This window comes from Grus americana, chromosome 1 (assembly GCF_028858705.1).
Source record: "Grus americana isolate bGruAme1 chromosome 1, bGruAme1.mat, whole genome shotgun sequence".
Classification (NCBI taxonomy): domain Eukaryota; kingdom Metazoa; phylum Chordata; class Aves; order Gruiformes; family Gruidae; genus Grus; species Grus americana.
In genome coordinates this window covers 126298673-126325857 of record NC_072852.1, presented here as the reverse complement: position 1 = coordinate 126325857, position 27185 = coordinate 126298673, and the positions used below count along the sequence as shown (strand labels likewise).

Here is a 27185-nt window from a genome sequence, read left to right as displayed (position 1 = left end):
ACAGTAAATACTCCTACAGAGAGCAAATCATAGCATTCACAACCACATCTAAAGACAGTTTGAATGCATAACTCAGTGTGCATAATCTTATTGTGATTAAAAACAAGCAAACATTATTTACAGGTCACCAGCAGCAACTGAATTAGAGTATTACATACTAAGCTGATTAACAAATTCAAGACGGCTTTTAAAGGACAAGTATGGTTTTACTTCCATAAGGATCATAGTACACAATTTGTTTTTTTCAAAGAAAACTTTTCATAATTCCACAGATCACAGAAACATTAGATCATCATCATGTCAGGTCTACTTATGTTTAAAGAAAAAAGACTGAAAACTTCTGATGCATAAAACTCAATATCAGTCTTTCACTGTCTAAGCCGGTTGCCTCTGAACTGTCTCTATTACTGAAAATCACCCTGGGACAAATTAATGCTCTATAGTTAGAAAGATGACTATATTTTCATTAATATACTTGAACAATGCAGGTTCTGCTAATGTTTCTCAGAATATCACAATTCACTAGGTTTTAGTTCCAATATTTAAGCTCTATGAATAATTTCTAATGCAATTACATTGTGGATAAATTTGACTCTTCTTTTCCATGATTTTGTGAATAGCACATTAGATTAGCTTTCTTACAAATAATACTTAGCAGTATCAGAGTAGTGAACTGCGCTATCCGGCACTAGATTTATGCTCAACAAGCCAAGCAGTTTGCTTCTCATAATTGCTCTTGTTGTTGTACAAATCAGAATACCAGCTTGCACTTTACACTAGAATAAAGCATGCTGCACTCCATGAGATGCAATGGGAACCTTGTTACCGCGGACGTAATACACGCCTACACTTCATGAGATTATATAATCAGTTACTTCCTGGTCAAGTAGGGTGGGTTGCACACGTAGTAATTCACAGTGCTTCTATAAGTGTCTGAGCTAAGATAAGCACAAAGGGTAGATGGAATGAGAGGGGAAAATACAAAGGTTTAACATTTTAGAAGGAAAGTTGCATTACTAACAATGTAAAAGTTGACTGTATCTTCAGCTGCTCCAGGGATGATGAGTCAATGAACAAGAGCAATTCAAAAAAGAGGTATACCAACCATTTATCAAGGTACCTCTGAACCAAAGCTCTACCATTCATCATGTCAGCCATTTTGCCTAATTTACATTACACTCTCTGTCATCATCCACGTCGTTAATAAAGGTCTTGAATAACATGGGCCCCCGTGCTGACCCCTGGGGTACTACACTCATTACCAGCCAGCAGCTGACTGTCAAGACATTTGTCACTATCATTTGAGAGCAATAGATCAGCCAAGTTTCAACCCACTCAGCAGTCTGTTCATGAAGCCTAGACTTCCTTAGCTTCCAAAGAATGCTACAGGAAACAGTAACAAAAGTCTTATTAAATGATGGTATATTACATCCACTGCTCCTCCCTCATTTGCATAATCACTCATTTCTGTATAGAAGGAAATCATGTTAGTGAATCATGATTTGCACTTAACAAATCCATTTGACTACTCCTGATTACCTTCTTGACCTTCATGTGCTTGGAAATGGACTGCAAGAGGATGTGCAATTCATGGGCTACACAGACCACAAAAGGATGTGTCCAGTGATCCTATCAGGGGCTGAGGTGAGGCTGATCAACCCATCACTCCCTAAGTTGTCCTTCTATTATTTTTAAAAGGAGGAAATAACATAGCCTTTTGCCAGTCAAGAGAAACATATCCTGATCAGCATGAATTTTCATGGAAGACCACAACCTCACAATCATGTTGGCCAACTCTTTTATCACTCTGTGAATTTCATCTGGACTTGTGGATCTGAATACATCCAGCTGCTCTAAGGAGTCCACAGCCTGTTGCTCCCCTGTGAGCTACTTATCTCCCTTTCAAACCAAGTACGTACTTTGGAAGCAAATTTTGCTTGCAAAGACTAAGGCAAAAAAAAAAAAAAAACACCAAAAAAACAACCATTGAGCACTTCAGCCTTTTCTGCATTGTTCATAACTAGTTGATTCTCCCTGCGCCCCATCCATCAATGGAAGTATCTCCATTTTCCCTAAGCTTCCTTATGCAACTAGCACATCTACTTGTGAGTCTATACTTTCTTTCCCTGTTAGTCTTCACACCTGATGGGCTTTGGCCTTCCTGATTTTTTTGGTAAGTATGCTCATGGTACTTTTATATTCGCCTTTTGTTACCTTTTCTTCCTTCCACCTCATCTAGGTGTAGTGCAAGGGAATATGTTATTGCCACTGCTAGTAACAAGCCATGGGGCTTTATATTAAGTCAACAGTACAAACCATCAGGGACTTGTCACACCATGATGGACTTGAGCTATTTTAGCTGTAATACCACATAGCTGAAGTGCCAGCTGCTACCTTATTTATTTTTCAGCTTCACCTTAGCGATGTGTAATTCTGTGCTATTACCCTAAATAAATCATACAAAATATGGTAAAGACCTAGCAAAACATTGGGGTCATTGTAGAACTAAACCTGGGGACTAACAAGAAATCAAGTGTAGCAACAGATTCTTTTGGAAATATATAAAAATAATACCAAGTGGATCCAAGACTGAGAAGGAAGAAATTGACATTTTATCAACATTTCCTTCCCAGTGAAGAACCTAGGATGTTGATGACTCTCTCTGATAATTTACTGTGAAGAAATACAAGGTAGATATGAGATTTGTGTATATCAGTTAGCAGCAATTAGTATTAATTGGATAATTGGGACTAAAAGTATTAGTGGTCAGGGCCCTGAGTTCAGCAATGTATGCTAATTTATCTGTCCAGCCAATAACCATCCTTCGCTGAAATTATCTGTAACCTCTTCTCCACACACAAGGCCACAGCCGCCTGTATTCAAGATCTGCTCTGATACAGTGCAACTGTACAATCTGGTGTCAGACTTCTGTGAAAACAGCTAAATTGTGAGTGAGTAGCATCTGGGGCCTCCACCCACTGGCTTGAATTACATTGAAACTCAGGGTCCTGCTGTTGGTCCTTGCCCAAGCTATGTCTAGGTATGCTGTCTCTGGCCATACACCTTGCCAAGCCTAGCCTACTTGATTTCCTGGCTTGATCACAGACTCGCCTTCTCACTGTGGACTTGGCTGTCAGTCACTAGACTATTGGCTGAAATTCGTTATTGCCATAGACCTGATATGTTCTTGTTTGGATACTGTGGGATTGCAACCCTTGTTTGAAAGGCCTCTGCCAGTCTTGCTGTCACTTTTGGCTTCTGTCTCACTTTGTTTTGTGGAGCAGCCTGTTCTTTCTGCTCCCTGACTGCTAGCATCATGGTAGTTGGATAATATGTCATCATTTGTATTTTTATTAGACCTAAGATTTAGATTAGACTGTTAATAAACTCTTAGTGCCACATGTAAGATGTGTTTCTTTAGCCCACATATGTTGCACTGGATCCACAGCAGCTCATGATTCCTTTTTGTACATTATTCACTGAGAAGGTGCCTGCATCACTGAGCGGGTCTTCTGCTGAAATTCTCAGTCTTCCCAAGTAATCACTCCTGAGCTGTTAATAAATTTTCTGCAAAACTCGTCCAGGTCTGAGTGCCCTTCTATACTTTAGTGTACAGAGACTTGAATAAGCTGAGTCATCTCATCGTCACGGTAGCCTAAGCTATACAAGTGACCGAATTTGTTTTCTCTACCCTTCCTAAACAGCCTGCACCCATCCACAACCATGCTCCAACTGTGCACACTGTCACTGACTCTTTTCATGACTGTGCTCACATTACGGATTTGCAGCTGGCCTGGAATTGCTGCTGTTTTTCCTGTTTGCTGCCCAAGTTCTGTGCAAATGTATGCACAAATATTTGAGGAAAGAATGCCCACAGAACCTTCTAGTCTCCTTCAATCTGTTCAATGTTTCTTTGGCTGTACATGGAGTCTAGATCCATGTATTTGCTATATGAATGAACAGCAAGGTACAGCAACTGCAAGGTCAGATAAGCCTTGGCAATCTTTTCTACAGCATCTGATTTGAGCTCCAGGAAAGCAGCAAACATCCTGGGATGATATGTTGTTATGGAAATTGGTGGTCTTTGTCCCATGGAGGAAGAAAACTTCAACCACTAGCACTCATTGCTTGCTGTTTAATAGTGCTGGTTCTAATCTGAAGACCCGAGATGCTCAGCCCAGACTCTTCCCCCCTCAGTGGAGTTTTTTTCCCCTCTTCCTGTGTTCCAGAGCTCTGAACTTATTCTTTAGATGAACACCTGCAGATGAAAATGGAGACTTCCTCATTGCTGGGACTCTGTGTCTTCCTGATGCTTCTGTCTTCTCTTGGTCACACCAAACTGCTCAGCCTTGAAGGGCTTGGCTCTTGTTTCTGCAGAGTGTCTGCAAAGATCCTGTCAATCTCCTGTTCATTACCCTTGATGCATTAAAATTCCTGCATCTAGGACTCCAGGAAGTCTACCAGAGCACACGTCTAACTGATGAGGTCATAACTCAGTGCCGCAGGAAACCTCAAGAACTCCTGACTGCCTCAGACCAGGGTTGCGGCATCCACCCTCAGGACTTCCATTTGGATTACAGAAGTAATGATTGCAACATCAAGGTCCTGGCAGCAGCTCTTGTGGTGTGCTGTCAATGTTTAGACATCCTTTTCTAGTATGAGCAGCACTTTTGAGCCTCCTGTATGTGCACTGAATTCCAACTGCTGCATCAACTGCCCTGTTACTGTGTGCAGACCCAATCTACAATGGTCCTTGTCACTTAAGGGTGCCTAGGTGCCAGAAAAGTGGAAGCTGGACACAACTCTGCTCCCCTCTCTGCCAGGTCCCCTGCTCAGCAGGTAAGCTCTGGCGCTGTTCCTGAGATCCTGGCCATGATTTACTTAGCCTGTAAATGGTGGATCCATTGCATGCAGTTGCTTCCTTCACTATTGTCAAGAAGAGAACATCAACAGAAACTCAGAAGTGGTCTGATCATTTATGAATGGAACTTTATTTTCTAACAGTCATGAATGAAAATATTTTATCAGTTAAACATGGGAAACTGCACTAAAGTCTGCCAAAAAAACTTGGTCAGCAAAAGTATAGAGCACTCAGTCGTGAGACCAAAATGCTCTTGACCAGGCATCATTTAGGTAAAAGAATCTCCAAAATCCCGCATATATTAACTGTATATGCAGCCAAAGCTGTATTTCTGTATTTCTAATTCATATCTCAGAAGGTTGTCAGGTTTTCACCAGGGATATAGTTAAATTTTCTTACTAGCAGCTGGTATAGTGCTGTGTTTTGGATTTAGGATGAAAATGATGTTGATAACATACTAATATTTTACTTGTTGCTAAGCAGTCAAGGACTTTTCAGCTTCTCAACAAGAAGGCCGGGGGTGCCCAAGAAGCTGGGAGGGCACACAGCCAGGACAACTCTGACCCAAACTGGCCTATGGGATATTCTATACCTTATGATGTCATGCTCTGTATATAACTGGGGGATTGGCTGGGAGGCGTGTGGCTCAGGAACTAGCTGAGTATCAGGTACAGATGGTGAGCAATTGTGCTGTGCATCGCTTGTTTTGTATATTATATTATCATCATCATCATCATCTTCTTTTTCTGTCCTATTAAACTGTCTTTATCTCAACCCATGAATTTTACCTTTTTCTTTTGAATTCTCGCCCCCATCCCACTTAGGAGGGTGAGTGAGTGAACAGTTGTATGGTTAAACTATGACAAGGTGTAATTGAAAAGCAAGAGTTCAATGCAACAAATAAATGTGAATCTACATTTTTCAAGTGTCACATTTCTTCACTTATTCTATGTGCCACAAATCCCAAATCATAGTGTAAGGGTGTAAACCTGGCTTAAAACTTACCTTTGCACAGGTTTGATTTTTTTATTCTGTTTTCCCATCCATGGGGTCTGTGTAAGGGGTCACTGGAAGGTTTATCTTCAATTTTTGTTATACGTAGATGCCAGCAAGTGCTTCAGCACCTGTTTTCTGATGCTACATGTTGGACTAAGTGGAGATTCAGAGAAACTTCTAAAGCCCTCTGCTGCACTCAGAGAGAAATTTACTCTTTCGCTGCATAAATTTTAGTCATCAAGGAGAATCTGGGACTTCAAACTTGAGTTCTACAGCATTTGTGAAATTTCAGTATGGACGGTGACTTGGCGATCTTTGATAATTCTGGATCTTACCTTATTTTTTAAAGTATGTTTGAAAATACTGCTGAAACATACTTGCTTGGAAGGCCAATCAGAAAAAAACCTCAAATGTTTTGCTCTCACTCACTCCTTTAGTTATATAGAATCTGACAAAATAATACTAAATATTTTGGAAAATAACTGAGGAACAAAAGCAAAACAAAACATTAGCTATTTGGCTTAGACATACATCTCCCAAAACACTCCCCAGGAGTCTCCTCTTGCCTAAATGCTACAGTGCAGCCCACAGCCAATAACCAGCTGCATGTATACATGAGGCCGTATGACCTAAGAGGTCTACTGTGAACAGTTGTTAAAGGTTTGCGCTATTTCTTAGCTTCCAGAGCACAGTCTACAGAGCTTTTCAGGGTGGAGATGAATGATACACAGTATCTGTGTTGCCAGGAAATGGAATGACGCAAACACAGTCTCATTCCACACACACTTGTAATGCAACCCAAGGAGATTAAGTTCCTCCCCCTACCCCAAAAAAATTCAAACCCCTGTACCTGTCAGCACGACATCTACCACCACGTATTCAGGAGTTGGATTTTTGAAGGATATGATGACAGAAGAACGCTGGCCAATGCATGCACTTATGCTGGTTGGTTCCATCACCTGAGGCGGAAGACCAGTCCCCGAAAGGTAAAATATCCACTCTTTAAGCTGTAGATGAAACGTGTCATTATGTATTATTTGGCAAGTCTGATCTGTACATTTTAAGGCCTTTTGTGTACTTCTTTCTTCTTGTGTTCTATTTCTCTTTTCTGTTGTAAGTGGACTGCTGTTTAACACTTTCTTTCTTTCTTTCTTTCTTCTTCCCTCAAGCTGCTATGTTACTCTAAGTATTGCTATCTGGAAACCAATAGTTCCACTCTGGGAGATGTTTACATCTCCTCTTTGCATTTAACTTCTGTGCTACTCTGAGCACAGAGTATTTAACTTCCATGTAGTTACTCAGAGCTTGCAGTGTAGTGAATGGAAAGACGTAGGTGGTTGCAAGAGGGCAATTCAAAGCACATATATTAGAACCCAAATGCAGATGAAGTGAGAAGACGAAGAAGTAAAATAATTCTTTGATGGGACAGCAGTAGAATCACACAAAAAGCTAAAATTGTTAACTCCAAAGATAATAAACATCAACCACTATATAGAGAAGAATCAAGAAGATTGGAAAGAACTAGTAGATATAGACTATGACCACAGAGCAGAAAAAAAGGAAAATATAATTAAATTGATGTGTTAATTTTGATATGTTTTTTCAGCTTTACATTTAAGAGTTGCCTGCCCTGCATTTACTCCTTTAAGGTTATAAAGAGTGATGTTAAAAATGCCACTCATTATGGAACCTTTAAAGGTGAATAAGTAGCAAAAAAGTGAATGGTTAATAAAAAGGTACTACTATTATTTTAAGGAAAATTTTTAATTTGTACATTCATGTTGCTGCCTTTAAATAATAACAATACAGACTAAAATCTGAGGCTTATTACAAACTGCTCAAAGTGACCCTTTGATCTGTTTTGTTCATTATCACTCAAAAAGGTATGCATCACAATGAGAATACAAAATAATAAATAAAATCAAAACACTATTTTCATCATCTGAAATATTGCATTTACTTCTGCATAGCCTTTCTGAAAAAAATAAGGAATATCTGTAATAGACAGGGTTCAAAAATCTAACAACAAATCTGGAAATACTTACAGTAAAAAGTGACTAATACATTGAGACTTCTCAGCATAAACAGGGATAAATTAAATGGCATATCATATGTCTTCAGAAAATGGCTTTGGACAGTAAAATTGCATGCGTTTATTATCATTTTATAGAGAAACTTTCAATTCAATACAAAAAAAGACATTTTAATCTTACTGAATGAAATTTTTGGGTAAAAGTCATCCAAGGCCAAAGGATTTTAATTAAAAAAAAAAAAAAAAAAGAGGAAGAACTGTTTATATACTCATGTAAAGACCACCCAATACTGAAAGTCAGGATATAAAAATAGAAAATTATATAAAAATATAAAAATAGAATATTCAGATTCTGACAGGAAGACGAATGCTGCTTCTACAAAGGCTGAAGCAACCCAGGACTAACTCTTTGGTGAAGCCCCTTTGCTGGTCATAGTCAACAAGACACTGCCCAACCATTACCAAGCCAGCATGCCATAGCATTTGTGTTCCTGACTCATGTTCTTCCTTACCACATCGGCCTCAAGAAGTTAAATGTAAGCAAAAGTTTGAGTACCCTTTGCAGGCTTATTTTGAAGGACTGGAAGACAGGCATGAGCATGACAGAAGACCATGTTTTCAGAAAGCCAGATGTGTCAAGCTATTAGTGGTCTACACTGTCTTGTTCTTGATACTTTGTGCTTGCTTACAAACACAGTAACATTTTTTGGGTTTTTTTTCCCAAAACTCTTAATAGGGAAGTTATGAGGCAGTAGTAGTCTAACAATGCTTTCCAGGCCCACTGCAAATTTGTGTGAACCACCGTGTTCATAGTAAGTAATTTTACACTGAGGTACAGTGCAGGGCTGGGAGGAGTGCCCATGTTCACATTTTGTGCAGGTGAGCTGTAAAGATCAAGTTTGAGCTTCATTGCTGAAGGCTCAGGCTCATGGTCTACGGACATTAAAGACTGGGGCTTCCACTGGTTTTTTGTGATTAACAAGCAGAGCCATTTTGAACTCCATCACTTCAAGCGTGAGCACTTTTACCTTAACTTTGTCAGACTGAGCAGTTAAAGATGGAGCCAAACAAAATTAGCGGTCAGTCTGGAAAATAAAACAAAACAACCAAAAAATTATATAGATTATAGGACAGGCCTGCCTTGCCTGACCTGCAGTTACTGTTCCTCACTGACTTATTTTGTGATGGAGCTCGAGATCATGTATGGTCAGTCCAAGAAATCAAGAGGAAAAAAGATTTAAAAAAAACCAAAACAAAACAGAATCCGAAGGCAAATAATATAAGATAGGATCTAATATTGGGCTCAGTTTCTCTCTAATATTACTTAGTACCGTTAAATGCTCTGATCTGTATCTGTGCAAATATTCACAGTCAGCTATCAGTATAACAATTAGCAAACTAAAATAGTCTGGGATTAATTTAGTAAGGACTGTAGCAATGAAAATTAATGAAAATTTATAAAATTCAGACGATTCAGGCATAAAAAAGCACTAAGAAATTATAAAGGTTATACCAATATATTGAAAAGGTTAAAGGGGTCTGGACAAAGCAGCTAGAAGGATGGGATACTGACTAAAGTTGACCACAAATAAAAACTTGGAGATTTGCCATTACTTGAAAGGAGATGCACTGGATGACAAGATTCAGGTGGCAGGGCTCAATTTGTTCCTGAAAGGTTTAAAAGAATTGTTGTATTGTTTTATTGTTTCTGTATTTGGTGAAGAATTTTTTTCTTTTTTTAAAATATAGATAAGATTTCTGTGTACCATTAGGATCCAGACAATATAAGGACATTCTGTCCTCTTGAACTGGCCTTGGATATATACTATTCACATGAGAATTGCTGTCTCCTTGTTTTTATCCTTAATAAATATTTAAGAAGAGAGATCTTCAAAATAAATGTTGTGCTACCACCAGCTACAAATAACCTGTCTGTTCAACATACTTTATCAGGAAAAAAAATTGCCACATCACTTCCTTCACTATTTGTTTTCTTCATACAAAAGAATATTTGCTTTTGCAGTATTATTTAAAACACTACTCAAAACTCCTGGTAACACTTAATTGGAGTAATTCACAGGTCAAAAGTGTATTAGAATATCTGAAAGCCCAAAAAGAATACAGAGAGGAAACTGCACAGAAAGAAAATGTTTCATTCAACTACAGCTCATGTGATGAAATATTATCATTTACATCATATTATGTTTTTTTGTTTGTTTCCAGTTGTAATTTTTAATCAGCTAGTAAGTCATGTGGATGACTCATGGTTCTTTATGTACTTGTGTCTCATTTAAAATTAGGAATATTCAGAGAGAAAAATATAAACAATTCTAAGATTCTCAAAGTAAAAATCATTTTCAAACACACTGAAAGGAAGAACTCACTTTTTCGAGTGTGTGACCTTCCAAAATTCAGATCAGGTAAAAAATGAAAAAATGGGAAAAAAACATGATGAAATTAATTTCAGAGGTAACAATGCTAAAAAAGTGCCGGTCTTCTGATGTTAAAAACAGCAGAACAAATTACCAAGAAACCTAAAATTATTCATTGCTTATTCTAGCTCCTAGGCCATTACGTTGCTTTTTAATACTGTAAATAGAATAATACCTGTGTAAAACTAAGGTTAAAACCAATTATAACTTTTGAACATCTTTGCATTTCCTCTTTTATAATGCATCCAGCCATTAAATTTCAACTTGACCGACAGACTGAAACCCCTATGTACATGCCTAATAAAAATATTATCTAATCTGAATTCCAAGTGTTGCAGGCAGGAAACATAGCACCATACCTGTGAACATTTGAAGGTTATTGATGCCTTGTGATTGCCTCTTCCAAGGGCAGATGGACAGAACTGCACGGGTACTTCGGTGGTGGAATGAGGAGCAACAATCACCTGTACAAATACAAGAAAGAAGCAAAGGAAAGAGAGGAGGGGGAAATCAATTTTTTTGAGTCTGTTTCTCTTTTGTGCTTTGTATCGACAGTGTTGATGTTTATGTGATTGATGTGTTCCACCAGATGCATTCTCTCCTCTCAGCAAGTGTGGGCTGCTAAGGCAGCAAGTGTATTGCAGCAAAGAATCCTAGTGGCAGTCACAGCACGTTCGTTCCCCAGAAACCACAGAGCTGGCGGTACGGATTGCTCCAAGGACACGGGCAGCACCTCTCACAAATACCATGCAAACGTGACTTTGGTATCTGATCGTACTGATGACTCTAAAAGCTTATCACGTTAACCTCCAAAGACACAAACTGGCTTATAAGGGAAATACATGGTGGTTTTAATAAACTAGTGCTTTGTCTCTCTTCTGCTTACCTTTATCTAAACTAACATTGTAAATGATGTTGTTAGTTTTCTCTTCATCTGAAGTATACTACTTGAGTCTCAGTTGCACAGGGAAAAGCAAAGCTGACTACAATGGGGTCATAGATGTTCTTAAGAACTAGATAAGCAGTGAAAGAACACCATTATGAATAATAAAAATGGAAATGTGTTGAGAGAATGATCAGCTAGCATCATTGGATACACAATTATGGTGTCTATTTAATTAAAAATGTTCTAGGCTTTTAATATCATACATGTTTAAATAATGTTTGCACGTAAGAAAATATAAAAAGATGATTGATTGGAATTAAGGACACTCAAGCTGTATTTCATAAAATGAATATAATTTACAACTAATAAAGGTCAGAACACCACCCTACAACAGCTGGCATTGACAAGCCCTTTCATAAAGGAAATGTCAGCCCTGGAAGAACAGGCCACTAACAAGCAGTGAACAGGAGTTATTAAAGCATTCATTTTTGTTTAATACATTCAACGGTTGCAAGATGCCTGACTGCACCAACAAGTCCTGCAACCTCTCCCCACCCCAGGGGTTTGACTGCCTGTGCTCTGATATGCCGCTTGGCTGGGGGCTGAGGAAGGCTTGAGCTTCTGGCACAGCAAGGCAGGGACCTCCACCAGTAGCCCTGCCCCACCACATCCGGAGACAGCAAGCAGAGCCACGACGGGGACAGGGATGGGGGCCCACTGCGGCACTGGGACCGCTGGCCGTGGCCACAGCACTGAGGCCAAACTGGAGGCTCCAGAGGGTGAAGCAGGGACAGAGGTGTCCACTCCCAGCCCAGGGCAGAGGCCCCTGATGAAGCTTATGTTGCTTTTCCTCGCTGCCCCGTGGCTTTCCCTGCCATCTCAGAGCTGGACCCAGGCAGGGGCCACAGGCATCCCGGTCCTGTCAGTCATCTTCTGGATATGTCTATAGGGTACCGGCACAATTACAGACTGGGATGCTGGTGTACCTCAAACAACGGACATTCCTACTGATGGCAGCGGGAGCTAGACTGAGCAGAAGAAAGGTCAGAGTTCAGGTGTGGTCAATTACAGCACAAAACTTGAAATGTTATTTTTCTCTTTTGGGGGGCAAGTTTTAAAATAATTTATCAGAACATTGCCGTAACAGTTTATTGGTTTGAAGACTTGTCTTATCTATTGTGAGGGTGGTATTGTATTTTTTCAAACTTTACAAATTTAATTTTACAGTTTCCACTGCATGACAAAAAACATTTCTGGAAGGGTAAGTAGCTGGGTCTCATGCACAGAGCATGCGGCTCGCCGCTCTCAGCCCACTCCCACTCGGCTGTTACAGGGAGCACAGCCCACACTGCACCGTCTCGTACATCCCGTAGGTGAGTGATATATTGAAAGCACATTTGCCACCAGCAGCCAACTGCCTCCATCCCACGCTTGTCACCTTTGCAAGGCTTCTGCATTACCCAGAATAACAGACCTGAGGGATAGTCACCTCCCACAAACCACCTCCATCCCCATCTGCCCCGCTGCCCAGAGTTCATTTAAGCTGTTCATTATCTAAAAGGAGCCTGAACAGCTCATTTCTCAGTGAGTTCCTGGGCATGCTCAGTATCCAGAGACCTTTTTTTGAGATTTTTTTACTTTCATTTGCAGTCTAGTTCCTACCTACTTTGTCCAAACCAGCAAGCCTCATTTATCAAATGAAGACTTACAAATGGAGAAAGAACCTTAATGTGATTACCCCCTCCCAAATACTTTTGAATGAAATGAAAAAGCAAGGGAAAGACAGGTTGTCGCAGAATAAGAATACATGGTTAAATTAGAACTATAACTTTTAAATTTTTAGTGATTTCACTAAGAGATCTACATTATTTGGAATAATAACTCTCCCATAAAGATGAAAACAGACTGGAATTCCATTTTCGATAAGCATTACGTGACATATTATCATCATGCAGAAAATGCACTGCCACAATGAATCTAAATAATCAACATGGAGTTATGATAATCCAGCAGACTGCCTGCTCTGAAAGCAAAACAGATTTTTATTTTTTACATTATAGATCTGTTTTAAAAAATTCATTTTATATTATGCAGTATGATGTTCTACTGTATCCAGAAAGTAATTAGTTTTGAAATAAAGAGCTGGATAAAAACAAAGAAATTATTTTCTACTGAAAATCAAAGCATAAATTGCTTTAAAAACTAGAATTGAGAAATAATGCTAACAGCATGTTTAAAGACGGTCATATTTTGCCACAATTGTGCAATAAAATATGCTGAAGTTAACCCATCCCCTGCCATTCATTCTGTTTACATAAATAAGTGTCTTCCAAGATACTCATGTGAAAGGGAACTGGAATCATTGGTCTTCATAAGATCCTAGATATAACTGTTCAAATACAGAAACTGAGTCTGAAGAAGACCGAGCAACTACACATGCATTATTCCTTTTATAAATTCAACAAAGGAGGGAAAATTTTCACTAAATATAAAGGTTTATTCTCTACTCCATACAAAACAATACTCTTGGTCATTAACTAATAAAGCTTGCACGCAGGGACTTTGAGACTGCACTCCTCTCTGCCAGCCCTTCTTTATTAAGTTATTTTTCCTCAATAAAAATTGTGTTTTATAGCCTATCAGGATGGAAGACAGCTTCATGAAAGAGGTTTGGGTTAGTTATAAGCCAGGAGAATAGCAAGCTGAAGACTTACAGTGAAAGCATGTTTCTTTTTGGCAATATAGATGATCCCTTTTGTCATTTTTTTGCACATTTAAGTTAGTTACATCATAAATACATGTGTATAAACATAACACACATACATGTGAAATCTGTCCATGTATTTATACAGAGGGAAAGAAGTAAGCTGAGGAACGCAGCATTAATGTTGATTGAGAATTTTCATCTGTTAAATGCTGAACACGAATCCTTCTCTACTAGAGATAAAGTAAATGGTGGTTAGGAAAGAAATACAAAACTCGACATCCCAATGACTGTTCCCCCAGAAAACCAATATGCTAATGAAAAACAAGTTAGGAATTTTGCAGCAAATTTGTGGGAGTTTGTTTCTGTTCCAACTTTTAGAGAATTTGGCAGCATTTATAAAGACATTAAGTTAATCCATACAGTCTAAGGTTGACAAGAAGGGAAACAAAAATTAGGCGTAGCTTGTTAAAAAAAAATAAAGAAAATAAAAATGATATGAAAATCCAAACCACATTAAAGGAAATCCTTGAAAACTTTTATCAAATTCTTGAAAGAAAACCAAGATGATATATTCCATTTAAAGCTGTTTATGGCTACAATTGCAAAGCTGCTAACAAGATATGTATACTTTTCTCATTTTCATCGGTTTACAAAGAAGTTAATGAAGCTGCTTCTAATTTACATGAAGCTGACAAGAGATTTAAGGCATTTGAATTTCATTTAGATGTCATTAAGCACCCAGAAGTTCAGGAGTACTTGAGCGTAATTCAACTGGACCTCAGGAGAGCCTATTATTAATGATGTCAGTACTTGAAGTTGAATTAGATCTGTAGAAAATAATGCCTTGTGGTATTTCAGCAATACCTTCCATTGCAAACTGAAATTGTAACAAACTTACACACAGAAGTATAATAAATATGATATACAAATTTGCTTAAATTCTGAAAAATTAGTCAAAATTTTTATTAACATTTTAGGCAATTAATCTCTAAGAAACATTAATTTTTCTCTGATATCTCTGTTGAATTTGGTTTATCTAACATAACTCAGTGACTGATGAAATCCATTTGAGATATTTTCTGACTGGCAGCCCGATACCTTCAACAGTTCTACATCTTAGATGACATAAAACCAAATATGAATCATTATATGAAATACTAAAATTACTGATTTTTAATATGCAGAATTCTAAAATTACTCTAATAATTATCTTCAAACATTACCTAATTGGACAATCCCATCTTTATTCTATTGTTCTAATAATTTGCTCTTTATTGTTGTATTTCATCTGAGGATTGCTCAAATCAGAATTTTTCTGCTGAGAAGAAAGCATTATTTGTTTTAAAGAAAGCAGACACTTGAATACTTAAGATGGGAAACTTCTTCCACACATCACAAAGACATTGAAATAGCCATTAATATACACAAATACCTGAAACACAGGTTACAGTTTATAAGAACAAACAGTAACCTTCTGGAAGTTGAATGCAGTGCTCTATGGAGGAACTAAACCTAGGATGCAACATATTCAGGAGAAGCAGCAGGTATTTAAACGCCTGCCTTTGTCATCGAAACTGTGAAGGAAATCACATTACCTGTCCAAACGTGGGTCTGCAACAGCAGAAATAAATTCAAAAAGGGACAGATACATGAAATAAATATTAGGTAGTTGCTTATTGCAAATTCACCAAAGCTATGCTTTAACTGCAAGAACTACTGTAATTCACAAAGAACTTTTCAGAATTCAACACATAAAACAATGTATAGGACTGAATATTCTATTAAGAAGAAAAGAAAAAAAGAAAAGAAAGAAAATTACTGCAGTTAGTGTTGAACACATCTTTTCTTAAGCAATGTAATGTAGTTGTTGGTGATATATGAATCTCTGGTGATAAATTAGGAAAGCTGAAAGGAGGTTTTTTTTTTTTTTTTAATTTCCTGAACAAGGTAACATACTATCTGCAGGAGCCAAAAGTCACTATAATTAAATTGAATCAATTTCTGTGCCAATGACCTAAACATAAAATGTATAATATTCCTAGATGATTAATATAGTTTGCATCCATTATGTTTCTTAGCTCCTATTCAGATACCAATTGATGAAATGATTAGTAATAGCACTTGTCAAGTTTTAACATAATGTTTGAAGATGGGTTAATAAGCATGACATAAAAGACAGACTAAAATAAACACTTCATGTTTTAAATTTTTAATTTAATGTAATACTACATACACAAAATATAGGGCAGTTCAGTAAATAAGTGTGATTTCCTTTAGCTGTTATCTTTAAAGCCCCTTTTAAGAACATTTGGTCTTGTACTGCTATATTTGAGGTTGCAAGCTGTTTAGTTTCTCAAAGCAATAATTGCACATATTATGACTTTATAGCATTCCTCTATTTTACCCATACAATCCATTTTCTACCTTCTCAGCTTTATTTTAGGATCATATTACAGTATTCCTCTCCTCTCCCTCTGACCCTTATACCAGTTTGTACAAATAAACCAGCTCTGGTGTATGTCACAGAATCGCAGAATGGTAGGGGTTGGAAGGGACCTCTGGAGATCATCTAGTCCAAACCCCTGCTCAAGTAGTATCACCTAGATAACGTCCAGGCAGGTTTTGAATCTCTCCAGAGAAGGAGACTCCACAACCTCTCTGGGCAGCCTGTTCCAGTGCTCTGTTACCCCCCACACTAAAGAAGTTTTTTCTCATGTTCATATGGAATTTCCTGTGTTCCAGTTTGTGCCCATTGCCCCTTCTCCTGTTGCTGGGCACTACTGAAAAGAGTCTGGCCTCATCCTCTTGACAGTTGCCCTTTAGATATTTATAAGATCCCTTCTCAGTCTTCTCTTCTCCAGGCTAAACAGACCCAGATCTCTCAACCTTTCCTCATACGAGAGATGCTCCAGTCCCCTCATCATCTTTGTAGCCCTCCGCTGGACTCTCTCCAGTAGTTCCCTGTCTTTCTTGACCTGGGGAGCCCAGAACTGGACACAGGACTCCAGATGTGGCCTCACCAGGGCAGAGTAGAGGGGGAGGATAACCTCCCTCGACCTGCTGACCATGCTCCTCTCAATGAACCCCGCGGATACCATTGGCCTTCTTGGTCATGAGGGCACACTGCTGGCTCACGTTCAACTTGTCCACCAGGACTCCCAGGTCCTTCTCCGCAGCACTGCTTCCCAGCAAGTCAACCCCTAACCTGTGCTGCTGCATGGGGTTATTCCTCCCTAGGTGCAGGGCCCTACACTTGCCCTCGTTGAATTAGGCTCCTCTCTGCCCAACTCTCTAGCCTGTCCAGATCTCACTGAATACCAGCGCAGCCTTCTGGTGTATTATGTCTCCCCTGTATTATCTTCCCCATGTCTAGAAAAGGTGCATTTGCCATTTCTTTCCTGTCCACAACAGGTTTCTTCATTTTTTTTTTTCACATTAAAGGCTCTATACTCACATCCTAATAAGAGGTCCCCTGAATCCCTTGCACCAGTTTCCACACATCTCTCTTCCCTTTTCTCATCTCCTCATCATAAAAAGGACACATATTTAATAGCATTAAGTTTTAATAATATCCAGAGTTCTTTATAGGACCTGTACTAATAACTAGTAATCAATGGTCAATAATAAATATTTTACAAGATCCTGACCAACCCAGCTGTAGCCAATATCAATGAAAATATGAAAGCTGAGCCCATCTATACAACTCTTAGTCCCTGAAAGGACAAAAATGTTAGGCAGCAAGATGGAAGGGCTTCTGTGATGGAGGAGGAAAAAGTAGTATGCATAATAGTAACAGGATGAAGATTTTCTCAGTAGAAATCAGTCTTAGGGTAAATGTGATTTTGGAGAGTAAAATGATTCCAGGTATTTGCTTGAAGCTTCCTTGTGGTTAAATTGATCAAATTCTTACTCATAGGCCCTGCAAGTTGGTTATAACTGCCATGACTATGAGATATTCTTATATTCTTACATTAATATGTTATCTACTTACCTAAATACTTACCTAGTTATCCTGTTGATTCTTAGAAACTTGTGAGACTTCTAATACAGCTGGTTTGTTTACAACTTCTCCTTCTAATATCCCCTGAATATTATTTGCAACCAATACTGCAGTCCTTTTCAAAATCTTTCCACAAAGCATTCCAGGGGAAAAAAACCTATACTTCAGCTTGCGTTGTTTTTCAAATTTAATTGTTTTCATCCTTAAGCTATAAAATCTCTAGAATATATACTTATAATGCCTCTAATCCTTGAGACTATATTGTGTGTTCTGTACCCACAGTACAATACACAATTCAATATGTTTTGAAAAGAAAGTGCTCTTCTATGTTTTTGAAAGCACAGAAATCTTACTTACAGCGCGTTTTGGATCAGTCTCAGTTGAAAAATTGCTAGGATTGCTGTTAAAGATTTCTAACTCCAGAGTTTCATGTGTAGGATTAAAGAGAGGTATGTATAGACGAGCCCATCTGTAAAAATACATATATGCAATGACTATTCATTACAAAGGTCATTCCATTGCATTTTATTATTCATCACTTGTTTTCTTTCTTGAAAAATGAGTACTTTTAAAAAATAAAAATTATGTTTTATTGCACTAGTATTTTTCCACTAGTATGGACACACATTTAATAGCATTAATTAGTATTATTAATAATTATGAATAACAATAAAACCTAGTACCAATAACCATTCTAATACTTGGGTCATTCATAAGGGCAGAATTTGTCTTGCTGTACTTCTATTGCCAGGAAGTTAGTTTAGGATAGTTGGTTAAAAGGACTGGCTACTTCCCTCAATTCTCAACAAGGAGAAAAAGATTTTCAGGAGAATTGGTCCTAACGTAGATCATTAAGATGTGGAATCTCTTTTCATTGTCTGCAGGAGGAGTCTAGACTTAATGCCTTAAACTCGATGCCTAACTTTTAGATAGGAGCATGTGGAAATGAATCCTCGTATTTCTGATACCACAGCTTCACATTTATTCTTAGGCTCCAATTTGCAGATTTATGTCTCACATTTCTTTTTCATTTTCTGTAAATCTAACTTTGGAATAAAACATTTTTGTCAAATAGATAATTCAGAGTGCCAAGGCCGACAAAAAAATTTGGTTCCAAAAAGTAAAATACTTTTAAGTATGTCTTATTATTCTGTAGTCTACCCATGGACTCAGTCTGCCTCAGGAAAAGCACTGCACAGAAATTAAAGGTAATCAGATAAATGATATCTGTAACTCCTTTTTGTCTAAGCAATGGTTTACAGGAAAAGCTTGCAATTGAGCGGTGTTGCAAATAGCTTGTGATTTAGTGCCACTAGGCAACTGTTCTTCTTCATTGTCTTGTAATCTTGAGATCTCAAAACAAACTTAGTGTTCCACACCAGCCATTTCAAAGGAGGTTCTGCCTCCTTCCCTCCTCTTTCTTCCTCTTCATGGATTCAAAATCTGTTTTGTTTTGTACAATTGTTGCATTGTTCGTTATAGCATAATGGTAAATCAGTATGTTGCACATGTAGATTACATATTTTAATGAGTATTGTGGCTGTCCCAGAACAAAGATTGGAGTATGCTGATTGCCTAAATGTTATGCTTTAAATCAGCTGGCACTCTATTTTGCAGACTGTCCTTCTTTATTTTTTAATTAAAGACTAAACAAACACAAGATACTTACAATAAGGAGCACAATTTTCAAAAGAATTCATAAGACTCCCAAAAATTCCTCTATTCTGACCAAAATTATATATTATTTGTCTTTAACAAAGATATATGACCATAAATCACATTCTGGTTATAACACCAAGGGACACAGAAAAGAGATTCAAGGTGAATCAGTGAAAACACTAAATAAGAAAAGTTTGAAAAATGAGATACATATATTGGTTTTGCCGTAATTTATCTACCTAATGGATATTCCCTCTAGTCAAAGTTGTGGCAAGTCAACTGCCAGATTGCTCCACATATTTATCCTCTGGAAAAAATTAGTCAGTTAATCATAGTTAAATCAGTAAGGAAAAAGAAAATATAAAAAGCTACATTCAGAAGAGAAGCTATTTTAGTCAAGCTTTACAACTGTAACTTCAGACCCAAAAACCTGTGTGCAGGTGGGTTCCTTCCATCATATGCAGTGATATAAATCCCCAGCAGCCAAATGGCAGACTTGTTTTTGACTAACACTGTTCAAGCATTGTATCACTGAGGTCTCAGCAGCAGAGAGTAGAGAAATACCAGGAAACTTTCACACAAGAACTTCAGATTCACTTTCTAATTCCCATTTTTCACATTTACTGTCTCCAGCCTTTTCTTTTGTCTGGTCTCTTTCATATATAATGCTTTGTCAAAGGAAAAACTGTGTTGGCATATCTGAAATTTCAATAAGCTATTATTTGACTGTTAGAGGGTCTTCAAGTGATCAAAATCCATTAAGAACCTCTGCCACCTCACATAGATTGACTACTGTGGTTATGCTAGAAAAAGTTGTTGCATATGACAGTAAATTCAAGACCACTGTGAAGATTGTTTGACTGACTCATCTTCAATAACTGCACTGTGGAGCCCATAACAGGATGGATAAACGAAGATGAAGAATATCAAGGAGGTTTCCTTGTTTAGAGGCATATGCTAAAGGATGTTTTAAATCTACCTTGACAGAATCAAAAAGCAGATCTGACTGTGATAAACCTAGAACGTTAGGGTATCTGAAGAAGGATTAAAAGATAAACTGTTAGAAGTTGTTATTTTCTCTTTCAACAATTGGTTAGAAATTGATTCTAAGTGTATCAATGGGTTCTTGGCTCCTAGTCCAGTTCCAAGTGATGTTTCAAGGGCACGAATACTTAATTTTTTCAGATTGATAGCAAAAAGAATGCAGTAAGCACATAATGAAAAACATTATTCTTAGAAGGTTATCACATGTGATAATGCTTCTTCCACATTCAAGAAAAAGGTGGTAGAATGAAAGTTAGTCTCAAAGAACTACACAGCTTCACCAACCAGAAATGCTTCAAACATTTTATGGCATTTACAATCCACATCTCTGGGAACATAGCAAGGAAGTACATCCATTCAAAACAAAACAAATTGAAACCTTTCTTAAACAGACAAGACATAGATGTCTACCTGCATTGCCTTTACATATTCAGTACACATTAATGCAGCCAATTTACTTGGACTATCTCATCTTTTCAGCAGGTAGAGTAATTCTCAGTAATTTAACTGTAACCTCAGTGCCATCATCGATTGCCATTGTCCAAAATTTTGCATTTCAAGAAGAGGACATTATGCTGATGACACAATAGAAATAAATCTCTGGAAAAAGGAGAGTGTTGCAGGAAATAACTGAACAAGAAGCAGGAGACTTTATGAAACCAAGAATAGGGCAGATAATGCAAACAGAAAAGGAAGAAGTTTGTCAGTTTTGTTTTACTGTTTTATAATATATATATATAAAGAGATATATGAAAGACACTACTGTTCATTTCCCTTTATACATTATTGTTGTTGCTGTTGTTGCTAATAATTAAACTAAACAGAACTTCTTTGTTCTTCCACCGCTATCAGCCCAGGGTAGATGTAGATGAGTTCATAGATATATGCATAGGAATTACAACATGCATCTACTTGTAAAGTGAAAAGAAATCTCATTTGAAAAAATAAAACATGGAATTCAATGAATTTGAGATGATAGTTTTGACAGGCAAGTGTTGTAGTTAATGGAGCTAATCCTTTCCAACATACGTTTTATTTGCAGTAGGAAAGGATGACTTGACATTCTCAGCCAGACCAGTAGTTCACAGGTAGTGCATGTTAGAGAAAATTAGGAATGCCAGATAGTCTGAATGAAAAGGTTTTAAGTTATTTCTAACTCCTAACGGTGTCAGCCAGTAGAGAAAAATTATGGTTTTTACTCCAGTCAGCCCAGAATTTTAAAGTAACAAACAGGAAATGGACAGCCCTACCGATTTTCTTAGAAAAACATAGTAACTAACAAAGTCATTGCCAGGTAACTCTGGTCTGCGCATCATATATGAACAGCAGAATATATTCACGCACAAAAAATTAATCAGGTAAAATTGCATGTTGTACTCTCTAACAACATTTTTTGCTCAGTCTGTAATGCATATTATTTATAGATTTAGTCAAAGATAAGATATACAGAAGTAAGGGGAATTTAGCATTCAGACGAGCAGTGTGTCTACAGAACCTACCACTAAGCAGAGGTAATAGGTGGAAGAGCACTAGTGAAATTCTGGCATTCTTTAAAGTCTTATCCTAAAAGTTTTGATTTTTGTCTGGAAGGTAAGAACTGAAAATTATGCTATCGAAATGCGAGATGAAATTTTGTTGAAGGAAGACAAGAATTAGGTTCATTTCTCTGTCTGCTCGAAGTAGTTCATTTTCTTAATACTTGCAGTGTTTCAACCATGTCTACTCCCAGGATCTGCAGGGCAGAAGTTGTATTACTTTGGCATGTCTTGAGAGCTTAAAAGAAATTGATAACTGGGAAACAAGCATTTGTAAAGCAGGACTGTCAGATATATTCCTAGTTCAGAAAGAGAAAAGAAACAGAAAATAAAACAATCCTACAGAGCTCTGTATTATGGTTCTTTATGATTAGAGTCTGCAGCATTTTCACAGTGATTTCTATATAGAGACTTCAGAGGAAGACTACATATAGGCTACAATTCCATTTCAATTGTTTTTCCAGAAGGAGAATTTCACCTATCTACACACATATCTATGAAAATTACCTGCAAACTAGTATAGTGCATACACAGCACTATTCTGGCTTTTTGATGTAAACTTTTGGTATGTTTTCCATTATACTTCAAACCAGTGACCAAGTTCAGCACTATGAAGTACATACTTACTTTCCAAGCTCACATTCTATTTCAGGTAGACTAGTTGGTAATGGTTTCTCTACAATCAACTTCAGTGCATACCAAAACTCTCCAACCATATCTGACAGGAATATGACACTAAAAACAGATACATAAGCTTAATATGACACAGCATTTGTGCAGACAAATAAAAATGTACAGATTAAAATTCAGGAAAAACTTAATGAGTTCAATACAGTGAGTTCTTTAATTAGCTCCCAGTTTTACCGTAACACTTCTTGCTGGTATCTGAATTCAGCTACCAAAACTAATAATATTTACAATTACTGATGCAACAAAATTTCTTCTTCATTTTTCTTAATTTTTTAGCATAAAAAGTTGTTTCTGGGGTTGGTTTTTTTTGTTGTTCTGGGTTTTTTCTTTTCAAAAATACAACTCAAAAACATTTCAACTGCTAACGTACAAGGGTAAGCTTTAATTTCATTTCAATGTCACAGTATTTCCTTTCTAGCCATTTTGAACTCAAAGAATAAAGAAATAGAAATAGTATTCACTGATTTTAAAAAGGAAAATCTTTTCAAATCTAGTGATGAAAACTGAGGAATAGATATACATTTATATGAGCGTGACAAAGAGATATGCTTCAAAGGAATATTCGATATACTGTTTTGATATACAATCAAATGTTGTCAAGACTGAAAATTGCTTGCTGCTAGGTGAGATATGTACAGCAGTATATTTCTGTGACAGACATTCTAACACATTCCTCTCCTGTCGCAGATTTCTTTTTCTATTTCTTGCTTTTTTGAGTAGCAGAGTCATAATAACATTAAACCAAAGCACTGTAAGCATATAAAAAAATTACATGAAATGCACTGTGCAAACCCATGACCCACTAAGGACCAGTTCTTGTTCCAAATGATAGATAACTACGTCTGTTCCATGATTTTATGGTTCCAGACTATCCTCTGTGCCAACAAAGCCTTTAAAGTGAGGATAAAATAGCTTAGGAAAGAATCATCCATTTGAAAAGGTACACCTGCCACAGATACTTTAATAACACTTCTTCCCAGCCGCTGCTACCATAGGAAAGGAAACAGAGCATGGCTTCAGCAACAAAGATGATGGTGTGGATGTAATGGGGAAATACCTCTGTCCAGCTGTAATTGTAGTCCTTGGGAGTTATTGCAATTTAAAGCAGCTATTTGACAGCTTTCTAGTATAGTACTGCATAATTATATTGAATATGTACAGGTATGCTTTATGTCATCTTTGTATGACAGCCTACCAATTGGCTGAGCTCAAAATTTTGCCAGTCAAAACAAACCTTTATTTTTATTATTTGGAAATTCTGCACTTGAAAAATACCAGAAATATTATCTGGTATGAAATAATGAGGTCTATTCTCATTTGCAGCTTCAGAACGCATGTTTTCCAGAAATTCCCACAGAAAAAAATATTTACTGGAGTGATAACGGTACTCATTTTTATAAAACAGTATTGCTCAAAAGCTGTATTGTACAATGATACCTGCCATTATTTCAGTCTTTGGAAAAATCAATACAAGCAAATTGAACAAAACTTTGAAATACATGGATTTTGGCTTTGTAAATATTGGGTCTTTGAACACAGGTCATCTGTCTCTGCCCTCCTCGTAAACCACCACCCCACCCTCCTCCTCGTCGCCATATTTTTGCCAGTCAATTGATACCATTGAAAAACAGGGAATTGTTTTTCAATCAGCACTTCAACTAAATAATGCTTTGCTAAGCAAATTCTAGGAAAATAAGCTTTGCAATTCTGCATTCTTAAGATATCTGCTGAACTGGTTTAGCTGAAACTAAGACCAAGAGGTCATCTGTCTTTGTATTGCTAATTATCATACCTACATGGTTTCATTGGGATTTCCAATTTAATGAAAAAAATTGTAATTTAAAACCTCTCCATATTCATTTAGTAGATCATTGTTAATTAAGGGAAGATTCTGAAGCTAAATGGACTTATGAGAAGACTGTTAAAGTGTTCTTCACCTGGTTTTAGTTATGTTGTTATAGTTTCATTCCGTCTCAGAAGAAAAACAAGATCACGTTCCCCTTATAGAACTTGCAAATTTACAAAACTAACAATTCATCTGAAGTTTTCAGAAGGGACTTCTAATATTAAATAAATTTCTAAAACATTGTTCACTACATTTTAGTGAACTAGACTAACTAGGGGTTATGCTACTACCTGTTAGACAGGTTTTTCCCCTCAGAGGAAAGCTGCTGTTTGGGATAAAATGTATCTAAGGTTGGATTTTTCTTTTTTTTTTAAATTCTATTTCTAACCTTTAGTGGGTTTTTTCAGGGTGATATCTACATGAAGTGACTGAGGTTTCAATGCAAGTAGTTCACTTATTAGTACAAGAGCCACAACCACAAGCATCAAAACTCTGCAACTTACCTTCCATCTGAAGTGCCAACAACAGCTGGGGAAAATGTTAGTTGATACAAAAATGTTTGTTTGGGCCTAAGAGTGAAAGACTTTTGTCCACAAAGTGACTGATTCTCCAGCACCACGCTCAGCTGGAGAATTTTATCTGCAGGATTAGTGAGGGGAATATGAATTCCAATAGTTTCCTACAGAGAAAAAAAAAAAAAAAACAACAAAAACAACAAAAAAATTAATTATCAGCCATTACACATAAAAGATCTTTCTTAAACAAGTGTGAAATGCTTACTCATGATTTACACTTATCCAAACACAGGCTGCACCTTTGTTTGATCTGTGAACTACCCCCCCACCCAGAAAAAAAGTTGTAGAAAAAAACATTTCAGCCAATCTTCAAATTGTAAACTCTTTAATGTCATAAATAAGGAAAAGTTCAAGTCTTCCTGGCCAGTCTGCATTCTAGCAAGCTACTTCACCTTCCAAGATCACAGATTCATAGAGTGGTTTGGGTTGGAAAGGACCTCAAAGACCATCTAGGTCCAACCCTCCTGCCATGGGCAGGGACACCCTCCACTAGACCGCGTTGCCCAAAGCCCCATCCAACTTGGCCTTGAATGCTTCCAGGGAGGGGGCATCCACAACCTCTCTGGGCAACCTGTTCCAGTGCCTCACCACCCTCACAGTGAAGAATTTCTTCCTAACATCTCATCTAAATCTACCCTAGCTCAGCTTAAGGCCATTACCCCTTGTCCTATCACTACACTCCCTGATCAACAGTCCCTCACCATCTTTTCTGTAGGCCCCTTCAGGTACTGGAAGGCTGCTGTAAGGTCTCCCTGGAGCCTTCTCTTCTCCAGGCTGAACAACCCCAACACTCTCAGCCTGTCCTCATAGGAGATATGGCTGAGGCTTGCCAAATACACCTTACAGGCAGATCTGCTGTAGTCCCAACCAGGTAAACCCTCCAAGTCATCTCCCAACAGCCAAGCACAGGCAGTTGAAAATGTTCACTTTACAAGCTGACAAGTGATTCAGACTGAATTCTGCAGGTTCTGTTCCTCTTAATTTTTAAGTTACTTCATAATACTTGACATTAAAACAACAGCACCACGATAAACATTCCCTCTCTCATTCCTTTTTGTCATTTCCCTTACTAGCGGTCTCTATATCTTTCTGTTTAAAGTCTATGAACGCTTCAAACAAGGACCATCTTTTCTTGACCATCTGGAAAGCATGGCTATTATTAAAGATGCACATTAAATTCCAGTTACTGTAATAAAAGGGAGCCAAACTATGGCCTGATTAGATAAGTATTACACATGGAAGGCCTTTAAGATGAGCAGGAATAAGGTGGCTCACTCTGCACAACTCCTACATTGCATTCTTGAGCAGCCCTTGAAACACCGCTGTATTTCAGCAGTGTTCCAGTGACGCCGTTCTTTGCTGTAAGGTTAAAAATAGTGTAAATCCATACTCTGTACCCTATGTGTGTAAATATCAATACACTTTAAGAAACAAAATGCTTTAAACAGACAGGAAGGAATATATTAATGAAGGAAGTCCATTGTCACAATTCAGGATGCATACCTGGCAGTTTAAAATACATATGTTCTATTCATCTATGTTCACCTATATAAAATACACAAAATCCAACCCCAAATATATGCATTTATTTCTCTGTATCTGTATTTATCTCTATCCATATTTTGGTGTCTTTCCTTTGCTCTAACAAACCAGTTAATTTCAAAATGCAAGGCTGGGGATTTTTTACATATGGTGATTTGGTTCTCACAGCAAAATTTTGCCATATACTTTTTTGTAAAAGGTAAATAATTCAAATTGCAACATGAAAGGAGAAAAAGATAAAATATCTACTAAAATCAATAATACACTAAAAACTGAACATGAAATACTTTGCAATCTCAAGCCTCACTCTGCTTTGAACCTGCTTATGATTTGGTAAATTTGTATATATTTACATTTATAGAAAATGACTACTGGAACAC

General features: G+C 37.4%; 1 protein-coding gene across 1 annotated transcript in view; it reads right to left on the bottom strand.

The window, feature by feature from the left end:
• CFAP47 (cilia and flagella associated protein 47) overlaps positions 1-27185 on the bottom strand; it is a 362349-nt gene that overhangs the window by 77312 nt on the left and 257852 nt on the right. Inside the window, 5 exon segments of the mRNA XM_054819861.1 lie at positions 6708-6864; positions 10681-10785; positions 18272-18383; positions 22780-22887; positions 25192-25367. Of these exon segments, the coding sequence (XP_054675836.1) occupies positions 6708-6864; positions 10681-10785; positions 18272-18383; positions 22780-22887; positions 25192-25367 (658 nt within the window).